Source organism: Verticillium alfalfae, genomic scaffold (assembly GCF_000150825.1).
Source record: "Verticillium alfalfae VaMs.102 supercont1.5 genomic scaffold, whole genome shotgun sequence".
Lineage (NCBI taxonomy): Eukaryota > Fungi > Ascomycota > Sordariomycetes > Glomerellales > Plectosphaerellaceae > Verticillium > Verticillium alfalfae.
This window is the reverse complement of record NW_003315034.1, coordinates 1,975,059-1,985,584: the sequence shown is the minus strand read 5'-3', so window position 1 is coordinate 1,985,584 and position 10,526 is coordinate 1,975,059. Positions and strand designations below refer to the sequence as shown.

At 58.1% G+C, this 10,526-nt stretch overlaps 4 protein-coding genes across 4 annotated transcripts in view; 2 read left to right on the top strand and 2 right to left on the bottom strand.

The window, feature by feature from the left end:
• Nucleotides 1-2,257: 2,257 nt before the first annotated feature.
• On the top strand, nt 2,258-3,920 carry VDBG_04942 (cytochrome P450 52A11; the record flags this gene model as incomplete). Its single annotated transcript, XM_003005290.1, has 3 exons — nt 2,258-2,940; nt 2,997-3,387; nt 3,444-3,920. The coding sequence occupies 3 exons, from the start codon at nt 2,258-2,260 to the stop codon at nt 3,918-3,920; spliced, it is 1,551 nt and encodes a 516-aa protein (XP_003005336.1).
• Nucleotides 3,921-4,239: 319 nt separating this feature from the next.
• VDBG_04941 (seryl-tRNA synthetase) lies at nt 4,240-5,963 on the bottom strand (the record flags this gene model as incomplete). Its single annotated transcript, XM_003005289.1, has 5 exons — nt 4,240-4,548; nt 4,646-5,153; nt 5,264-5,504; nt 5,587-5,751; nt 5,831-5,963. 5 exons carry the CDS (start codon nt 5,961-5,963, stop codon nt 4,240-4,242), a joined length of 1,356 nt encoding a protein of 451 aa, XP_003005335.1.
• A 508-nt stretch (nt 5,964-6,471) lies between these two features.
• On the bottom strand, nt 6,472-8,298 carry VDBG_04940 (aromatic amino acid aminotransferase; the record flags this gene model as incomplete). The annotated part of the gene is made up of 3 exons (XM_003005288.1): nt 6,472-6,729; nt 6,789-7,951; nt 8,011-8,298. The coding sequence occupies 3 exons, from the start codon at nt 8,276-8,278 to the stop codon at nt 6,472-6,474; spliced, it is 1,689 nt and encodes a 562-aa protein (XP_003005334.1).
• A 1,922-nt stretch (nt 8,299-10,220) lies between these two features.
• Nucleotides 10,221-10,526, top strand: part of VDBG_04939 (extracellular cell wall glucanase Crf1) — a gene marked incomplete at both ends in the record, with an annotated part of 1,195 nt that continues 889 nt past the window's right edge. The window contains one exon of the mRNA XM_003005287.1: nt 10,221-10,522. Coding sequence (XP_003005333.1) covers nt 10,221-10,522 — 302 coding nt within the window. The remainder of the gene's footprint in view (nt 10,523-10,526) is intronic.

Here is a 10,526-nt window from a genome sequence, read left to right as displayed (position 1 = left end):
ATTCCGGCGCCGGTGCACATGCCGTTCTGCACGCAGGCATCGCTGTGAAGAGTGCGCGTTCGTTATGTAGAAGCGTGCGCCAAGCATCCATTATTGCTAGTTAAGCCAGCCTGAATTGAAGCTACGTTCGAATGACACTTGGGTCCGTCGGGTTAACAGGTGACCGACCCCGTGCTGTTCACATGAAATTGATGGAGCAGGGTCCCCTACATATAATGCCGCGGCACTCGTCCAAGAGGGTGTGTAGGAATGTGAGGGGTTCCGTTCCCCACGGGGTAGATGGCATGGGTTGCACATCATAGGCCTGCAGACTCGGGCTGTGAAGCTTGTGAAGCCTGCGAAGGACAGCGTTGGGTTGGTCCGTGTTCGAGAAGGTCGACGCTGTTGACCCCGCCATTTGCTGGGAAAGACGGGTGGCTGCCAGGTCCGACAACCTATCAAGTTAGCGGTGAAAGCAAGCGGTGCTCGAGATGCACGGGTCAGTGGGAGAAGGATCCATGCCAAACGCTGGCTAGTGGCCAGCAACGGCATGCCTTGGTACCGGGAGCAACGGAACAGATGCGGGGGGAGGGGGCAACATGGTGGAGGAGAGGGAAAACGAGATTCTTCCCGTTCTGGGTATTCAGATCGTATTGTCGCTGGCTGGCGGTGGGGCGTCTGAGCACTGTGTACGAGACGGAAGATTGGGGCGAGCCGGACTCGGTTTCGGCTCAGCGGTTGGCCGTCGACTGAAGCCTTGGCGTGTGTGCATGCCGTTCGTTCTTGGAGTTGGGTTGATCATGCCAAAAGGAGACAGGACGTGAAGAAGAAGACGTGAAGAAGAAGACGTGAAGAAGAAGACGTGAAGAAGAAGACGTGAAGAAGAAGACGTGAAGAACAGCAGAACTGTCGCTCAACGAGGAGGTCAAATTCTCTGACACGGTGCTGTATGATTCATGGCAAGCCCGATCGATCTACGTTACCGTGTAGTAGGTGTGACCCTTGTCGGTAGGTAGGTAGGAAGCAGCGAAGCAAGCAGCAGGCAGGTTCGGTAACGGGAAGGGAAGCAACTCCCCCTAGACTGCACCTGCACCTGCACCTACACTGCATCTGCACCTGCCCTGTCACTTGCAGCGGGGTGTTACTTCGTTTCACCAAAGAGCAGCGTGCCATTTGTCAAAACCACACCACGCACTGTCCACTGAACTGTGTTCCTGGATGCCGTTTGGTCTAATGCACTACGATGTCTCCCATCACTCTCCACATCTTCATCACCATGACCGCGACCATGACCATACCTGACCAAGATGCCCTGCGCTTGCCAGCATCCACCCTTGCCGCGAAGCTCATGAGCGGTCTTCGTCAAGATGTTTCTCTCCGTCTCCGTCGCCGTCCTCGTCTCCGTCTCGGTGGCAAGTGCCCCTTGGCAGCATGACAACCACATGCCTCGAAAGCCGATGCTCTGTACCACCTGGGCGTAAAATGGCACGCGGGCGCTCAATTCTGCAGCACTCGAAGGATAAGGCTGGTTGTCTTCTCTTCGAGCCACAGCGGCAATCCTGTGCAGCAGCACATGGACTACGGGCGGCTTCTGCCAGACGAGGCGCACAGCCTTCCACCCGCCGTTTACTAACCTATGAAGTCTTGCGGCTTCGCATCAGCTTCCGTTTGTGGCTGGCAGAAACGACTTGACCTCTACGTCAATCCACCCGGCATGTCAATGTCAGGATCAAGCCCCGACCTGGGGAAGGACCTTCGGGATATCTCCAACATCACGACCCCGTGTTGACCCTGGTCTTCCCCGCCAAAACGGTCTAAGCCAGCAGCACCAAGCATCAGGTGGGGGGCCCGTTTCCCGCACCAGCACACGCCTCCAAGATCCGCCCACAAGCTTGCCACACAAATTGAATCAAGGACGCCAGCTTCGAGGGGCCCGGCCGTTATACCTATTAAGATCGAGCTGCTCCCTGTTCCTTTGTCGCTACCTCATGACCAACATACCCTGCTGCCTTCCTTGACTGTTTCTTCTCACAAACCTCATCTTAGACTTCGAGGTATTGATCTGAGGTCCCCCTCGGTTCTCCCTTTGACAACGCCATTTGCTGTCATTCGCCGGCAAAAGCATAACCGTCTCATGGTTCACGCTTAGAGCGCCGCCTCTCTTCGACTTAGGATCCGTTGAGATCCACCAACCGTGACACCGCCACGTGCCGCCACCACCGTTCACCCCATACTCGGATCGCCTCTGTCTGATTTGAACCTCGATCAACCCTCCATCATGGGTCTCGTTGAGTTTGTCGTGGACAATATCTCCACAAAGACCGTTGCCGCCTTTCTCGGATTTGCTACCATTCTCTGGGTCGTCCTCGGCCGCATCGATGAACATGTTCGCCTCCGTCGCCTTGCCCCTTACACCTCGGGCAAGGTCTATGGCTTGACCTTTCCCTTTGGCCTTCGCTTCGTCTTTGCCGCTGTCAAGCATGCCATGGCACATACCAACCTGGAGTTCTGGACCAACAAATTCCGGGAGATTGACTCCTACACCGGCGAGACACGAGTGCTTGGTCAACGCATCATCTCCACGGCCGACCCTGAGAACATCAAGGCCATACTTGCTACCCAGTTCAACGACTTTGGCAAGGGCGAGCCGTTCCACGCGGAATGGAGCGAATTCCTCGGTGACAGCATCTTCACCACTGATGGCGACAAGTGGCACACGAGTCGGCATCTTATCCGTCCTCAGTTCATTCGCGACCGTGTCAGTGACTTGCACTGCTTCGAATCCCATATCCAGACGCTATTCAAGGCCATTGCCAACGGTGGAGCACTGAATGGCGAAGACCAGCCTGTCAACCTCGAGGCCGGCAATGGTAAGGTTCTCGACATTAGCGACATGTTCTTCCGTTATACCCTTGATGTTGCAACCGACTTCCTTCTGGGCAAAGATGTCAAATCCATGTCGTGAGTGCGGCCCATGTAGTCACGAGCCAGACCCCCACAGACTGACAATGATCCAGAACCCCCCGCCAAGACTTTGCAGAGGCCTTCAACGAAGTCCAACGGGTCCAGAGCATCATTGCCCGTTCGAATGGGCTTCGTCGTTTCGTTCCCCGTGCCTCCTTCCGCCGTGGCCTTCGTGTCATCAACGACTTTGTCAACCAGTACATCGACCGTGCTCTGCGCCTAAGCCCCGAGGAGCTCTCTTCCAAGACCAAATCTGACAAGGACTACACTTTCCTGCATGAGCTCGCCTGTTTCACACAAGACCGCAAAGTCATTCGCGATCAGCTCGTTGCCGTCCTGCTCGCTGGACGTGACACCACTGCTTGCACCTTGTCATGGACTATTTACGAGCTGTCCCGTCAGCCTGAGCTTGTCCGCAAGCTTCGCGACGAGATCCTCCAGCACGTCGGTCCGACCGCGAGCCAACCTATGCAGATCTGAAGAGCATGAAATACCTGCAGAACGTCATGAACGAGACACTCCGTCTCTATCCTGTCGTGCCTTACAACGTGCGTCTCGCGCTCCGCGACACGACACTCCCGCGCGGCGGTGGTCCTGACGGCTCTTTGCCCCTGCCTGTTCTGAAGAACACACCCGTCGGCTATTCTCCTCTCGTCATGCAGCGCCGTGCAGACATCTACCCGCCCCCTTCGGCTACATTCGCCCCCCATAACGTCTTCTCACCAGAGCGTTGGCAGCACTGGCAGCCGAAGCCGTGGACCTACATTCCGTTCAACGGCGGGCCGCGCATCTGCATTGGACAGCAGTTTGCCCTGACGGAGATGAGTTATGTGTTGTGCCGCCTGTTCCAGCGGTACGAGCGGGTTGAGAGCTACATGGACCAGGTGGACGGCGGCAGCCCTTGTCTCAAGTCGGAGATTGTGCTGCAACCGGGCGAGGGCGTCAAGGTTGCCTTTTGGGAAGCCAAGAAGGCGTGAGATTCGGATTGATGATGGGTCCTCTATGTATTTTGACTAGCCATGATACGAGCTTGAACTGTGCATTGGACGTTACATGACCAAATACCCGCTGGCACGTCACGCGCTGTGAAAAGTGAAGCTGATGTGGGTTGATGGCAAGAGAACGAAAAAGCGTGTCTGGTAGTCATCAATTCTTGAACGTCACGCGAGACATCTCTGTTCAGTCGCTCAAATCTAACACAGATGCTCCTTCTAGCGTGTCGCTTTGCCTCCGCTACATTTTTTCCCCCCATCATCCGCCTAACCCTTCAACGAACGCCATGAAAGGCGCTCCCGCTCACTTCTGAAAGGGGATGAACTCGGGCTGGCCGGGAATGTACTTCCGCAGCACCTCGGGGACGTTGAGGCCCTCGGCGGTCTGGTAGTTCTCGAGGACGCAGCAGAGGGTGCGCTCGGCGGCGGTGAGGGTGGCGTTGAGGGCGTGGACGTATTCCTTCTTGCCGCTGCCGGGGGCCTCCTTGGCCTTCTTGACGCCGTAGCGGATCTCGAGCTCGCGCGTCTGGTAGTCGGTGCAGTTGGAGCACGAGACGAGCTCCTTGTACTCGCCCTGGAAGGGGAAGTAGGCCTCGAGGTCGAACTTCTTGGCCTGGAAGGGAGTGGTAGGGTTAGCGGGGGTATTTCATGTGTGAAGGTGGGGGGGGGGAGGGGGTTGTCATCGCCGAGCGCATAGACGGGGCACGTACGGCAGAGTTGTTGAGGGCGCCGGACACGATGCTGACGACCTGGTAGGGCAGGCCGAGGGACTTGTAGAACTCCTCGGAGGTGGCGATCATCTCATCGAAGAACTTCCAGCTGTCCTCGGGCTTGCAGAGGACGAACTGCTCGACCTTTTCGAACTGGTGGACGCGGAAGACGCCCCAGGCGTCGCGGCCGTGGTTGCCGGCCTCCTTGCGGAAGCACGTGCTGAAGCCGGCGTACTTGATCGGCAGCTGGCCGGGCTGCAGCCACTCGTCGGCGTGCAGGCACGAGAGCGGCTGCTCGCTCGTCGCGATGAGGTACTTGTCAGCCGAGCCGTCGGTGCTCTTGCCCTCGGAGACGCGGTACAGCTCCTCGTCGAACTGGGAGAGCTGGGCCGTCTTGGCCATCTGGTCGCGGTCGAGGAAGTAGGGGGGCTGGTTGGGGGTGTAGCCTGCAAGAGGGCGCTTAGTCTGTATCTCGTACTGAAAAGGCGTCATGGGAAAGGGGGTAGGTCTTTACCCTTGTTGAAGAGGAACTCGATACCGTAGCTGACGAGCGCCTGGTTCCTGCAAGCGTGTGAGAACGAGAACCAGACAGAGGTGTGTGCCGTCCGTGGTCCTTACAGGAAGTAGCCCATGCCCGTCAGGCAGTATCCGCGGTGGCCAACAAGCTTGACGCCGCGCGTGGGATCGTAACCGCCGAGCTTCAGCAGGACGTCGTGATGCGAAACGGCGGCGGCAAAGGGCTTCAGCTCGCGGCCCTCGGGCTTCCAGGTGCGGATCACCTTGTTGTCATCCTCGGTATTGCTGATGGGGACGGACTCGTGGACGTAGTTGCCGATGATTCTCGTCTTGTTGCGCAGCTCTGCAGGCGCGGGTCAGTCTTCGATTTCAGGTGATCTCCGTCATGTGTAAAGGGGCCCAATGTGGAGGGGGAGAGAACGCACCCTTTTGCTTCTCGGCCGCAGCGGCCTCCTGGTCCTTCTGTTGCTTCTGCAGGTCCGTCTTCTTCACCTGCAGGTCAGCGTCGTCGACCTTGTTCTTCCTCCGTTGGCCAATCTCCTTCTGAACGGCGCCGATTTGCGCGTTGAACTGGGTGACCTTGTACTGTTCTGTAGAACTGTCAGTCCAACTGAAGTCAACGGTGCCCAAAAAAAAAAAGAAATGTCAAAAAAAATGGACATAACGAACCGCTGCGCGCCTCCTGCCACAGAGCAATAACCTCGTCGACGAGCTCTACCGGGTCGCCGCGCTGGCGCTGGCTCTCCCTGATCTTCTCGGGGTCGCCGCCGCGTTCGGCAATGAAGTCCAGGGCGTCGAGCATGGCTGTATTTTTCTCGTTCTTCTTGCTGACGTAGGGTGGGTGCCGAGGATCTGGATTTTGAGGTCTGGGTAGATCGAGTCGCTGAAAGTGAGGGGCAGTTTTCGCGCGTCCCCGGCAGAAGAGGGGTGTTTCTGGCAGATGCGATTGATCTTTTGGCGGGGACCGTGTGTGAGTCAGACGGGCAGTGAGTTGCACTGTGGAGGGGCGACGAAGCACCAGGTACCCTATGTGCCTTTAGGAGGGCACGTGACTGCCCCCTATTTCTCGATTGTCCCTCTGAACAAGGCACTCGATTGTCTCTCTCTCACATCATTGGGCAGTCGTTGATGAAGAAAAGTATCATGCCATTGAGATTCGCTGGAGATTATTAAGTATATCTGTTCAGGAGAAAAAGCAGGCCCAACTCCAATCCGCAGCGCAGTCCCCAGGCCTCAATGAGTCTCATGTTCTGGGCCTCTGATGCTCCTCTAACCAAGGTGACATGGTGTTTTCGAGTCATTAATTCACCTCAGTCCATGCGATACGAAGTTTTGATCGCCGCCCCCAGTCTCTGAATAGCTGTGCTCATGGCCTCCTCCGATGCGCTGGCAAAGGTCGCCCGGAAGAACATGTCCTTCGCAGGCGTGCCAGGCTCAGTACGGAACCAGGAGCCCCGCGCACAGAGAACACCGTTTCCAATGGCGTTGTTGAAGATGTCTTCCTCGATCTCCAGAATTGAGCGCTGCGGGTAGTCGGGGTGCTTGGTGTGGTCGACCTTGAGCCAGAGCTGCCAGTTCGTTAGTGTCAAAAACACGCCAGGTGGTGTACGGGCCGTAGGCAACTTACGAACATGCCTGCGGCAGGCGGGGTCCAAGATACGATATCCTTCGGCAAGTGGTCCTCGCAGGCGGCGAGCAGCATGTTGCGGCGCCGCGTGTAGTTCATCCTCAAGTCGATCAACCACTTCAGGTAGCCCTCATGGCCCCACGTCTCGTCCAGCAGCTTCCACAGCATGACCTGTGAGAAGCCGCTCGGGCCCTGGTTGGCGACCTCGGCGTGGCGGATATATCGCTCCACCATCTGCGCCGACGCCGTGATCCATCCGAGTCGTGAGCCTGGCACCAGTACCTTGGAAAATGAGTCCATCCTCAAGACGCGGCCGTCCGTGTCCATGCTCAGCAGCGAGGGGACCAGGTCGGCGAGGAACTGGTCAACACTCGCCGGCGGTGGCGGCACCGGCGCATCCTTGCCGGCATAAGGCTGCATTTGCAGGAAGTAGTAGGGTTCATCCTCGATGATGTAAACATCGTGCTTCTGGCACACAGCGTAGACGGCGCGGCGACGCTCAGGTCCCTGGGTGGCGCCGGTGGGGTTCTGGCCTGAAGGAACAGTGTACAGAACATGCGGCTTGCGGGCGCCGCGAGCCTTCTCGTCCCACGATGTCAGGAGCTCGTCCATGCTCTCGGGCAACAGGCCCTCGGCGTCCATCTTGACGCCAAAGGTCTTGATGCCCAGGGGGCCGATGGTTTCGAGGGCGGTCGAGAAGCTGTACTCCTCGGTGAGGACCGAGTCACCCCTGTCACGGTCGCAGAGCATGCGCAAGGCCTGCTCGAGGGCGCCTGTGCTGCCTACTGTCTGACACACCTTCCAGTCTGCGTACGGTGGGTTGTAGACCAGCTCGGTATGTTCTGTGACGAAGCGCATCATCTGAGCGGAGCCCGTAGACTGGCCATAGTTGAGGGCGATGGACAGGTCGTATTCCGACTTGCCCTCGCGCACATCATACTTGCCTATGCTAATGGTCTGCGCCGTGGGACTTTGTGCAGAGAGATTGTCTTTCTCAGCGAAGTCTGGTGGCGTGGGCACACGCATGGTGAGCTCTGAAAAGGGGAAATACTCGCTCGACGGCAAGCCGCCGCCGAGGGAGATGAGACCTGGGGTCTTGAGAAAACGAGCGGCTTGCTTGAGGGTGCATGGCTTGCGCACCGCGGCTTCGTGGCTCAGGTGGTCTACGGCCTCTTGGTCAGCGAGAGTCGGGGGCCAGAGACTCGAGGACCGGCTGTCTTACGGTCCCATCTTTTGGCTTCCGGCTTCCCATGAGATGGCGCCTTGAACATGTCACTGTCAGATACGGCAGCAACGCCGGCGACGAGCTTGCCGGCCTTGGCCCGCCGCTCCCGGATGCTGTCGAAGACGGATATCGGTTGCTTGTTCTCGAGCACGGCATCTTGCTGCACCGGAGCGGCCTCACCGGCCGAGTTGAGCTTTGGCTTGGCATGGAACGATCGTCTGGACATGAGTCCGACAGGTGCGGTCTGGCAAGCGGTGGCGGACATGGCTCTGATGTTCCGCAGGCGTAAAGCACGTTGGGTTGCGAGGTGACCCATTGTGAAAGCAGTCTCGGGGGATGGTATGGGTTTTGTATTGCCGTTCCTGATCTCGATCAGACCGTGTAGCGTTGAACTCTAGTGCGTAGCGTTCGTAGCTGAGGGAGTGAGTTGTAGGGAGGGCGGTTTCATTGTCCTTCCCCATCCATCGAACCTCTTACACATCGTGACTCGAGATAAGGAGGGGGAGGCAAGCTCGACCGGCGGACGACAGGGCGGGCAGGTGGATTGGCGGGGCATTTCCGCTGGTACCCGCAGCTACCCATGTCGTTCTGGACGCATAGAGGCGCTATGATTCGCTGAGGTTTTAGGGGTCCTGCACTGTGACCTCCTTCGCCCCCCCCCCCTTTCCCGTGCCAGAGCACGCCCTTTGGCAGCGCCCTGGAGGGACGCCCTAGGCCGGCGCCGCACAGCGCCCTGTACAGCGTCCGGGTCACATTGTAGGGCAGGAGCCGCGTTGCTTTCGGCATCGGCGGGCAGTTGCGGCTCTCGTTTGACGTCACGCGCCCCGTGCGTTAGAAAGCTACGACAAGCACCTGAAGGAGGAAAGTCGGTCTGGGAACGGTGTGAGGGGAAGTTGTGCGTGCTGTGGGGTATTGGGCTCTCGACTGCATCAGAATTGCTTTCCTGCGTCTTGCACGCTGTTCGGCTTTCTTTTGCTGAAGCTGCCCGATGATGCATAGAAGCCGGCTGCTTGCTTGTTGGTCAAGTTGGTGCAGTGGTGTGGTGTGGATGTGGATGTGGATGTGGGTGGTGCTGGGGGATACCGAAGAAGTGGAGACCTTTCTTATCGAAGACCTTATCAGTCGCCCATCTGGTTGAGCCACGAACAAGTGCATGAACAGGACAGCTTCGAGAATAAGAGCGAACCACATCGTCGGACCTTCCAATCCCCGTTCCATGACGATAGACCCAATGGCCGCATGATTGAGCAGGCATTGCCTACCAATGGGAGGCGAGTGAGGTAAGGTGTCTCGAGGAAAGGTACGTACGTACCATGTACGTCGCTGCGCCAAGCAGCTCGTCATGCCAGCCACCTTGATTCCTCCAGCCACACATTTTCAGCCACGCCGCGGCCAATCAGCACACGCCATTCTGCTCTTCAGGCTCCTCCAGCGCTTGTCCCAACCTCCCCCAAATCTCCCCCATGTCGTTGATACGACAACAGGACCCTGAAATTGGCGCTCAACAGGCCCGCGCTGGCCGGCTTCAGCTTCGTATTCCCTGGCCGGCCGTCCGGGACTTGCACGGCCAAGCGGTTTCCAAGATCTTGAAGTGCTCGACACTGCGTTTGGGCCCCACCGTCCCGTCGATTGGGCCGCCACATCCTTGAACTTGCAGGCTGGGAAAGTCTCCCATATAGATTGCCATGCCGCCGCGTCTGCCCTTGGACGGACTCTTGTCCCAGTTGTAACATACCAGTCACTGTACCACCTACTCACCCTATTGTCTCCTTGTCTACCGTCGAAAGAGACATATCGAGACAGAGGAAACCTCCTTCGCCCGAGGCTTACTGAACATCACCGACAAGCCTCACTGGCTACCTACCATCTGGGCTCAAGAGAGGCACCTTTTTCGACTTTATCCATCTGGAGCGCTCGCCCTTTCTGTACAAACGGTTGTTCGAGTTTCAGCCTTCCTTTACCTCTTTCCAGCGCACACGCAGACACAGACACGGAGGAATGTTCTTTTCAAGAACAAGACGGAGCCCCGCAGCCTTGGCGGCGGCAGCGGCAGCAGCATTCTCAACATTGACAGCGGCCCAGACATGGACGGACTGTAACCCGCTGACAACAAGTATGCTCTCCACCTGCCTCTTGACCCACCGCCCCGAGACATCAATCACTGACGATTCCCCCGCGTAGCATGCGAACCTAACACGGCGCTCGGCATGGCCATTGACGTCGACTTTGCCAACGGCGCCGTCGATACCTTTATCGAAGCCGGCTCGCCGACCTACGGCCGCGACGGCGTCAGCTTCACCGTCGCCGCCTCGGGTCAGGCCCCGCAGCTCATGTCGCTCTTCTACATCATGTTCGGCCGCGTCGAGATCACACTCAAGGCGGCCCCCGGCGCCGGCATCGTCTCCTCTCTCGTCCTCCAGTCCGATACGCTCGACGAGATCGACTTTGAGTGGCTCGGCGCCGACCCGCACGAGGTCCAGACCAACTACTTCGGCAAGGGCCAGGTCACGTCC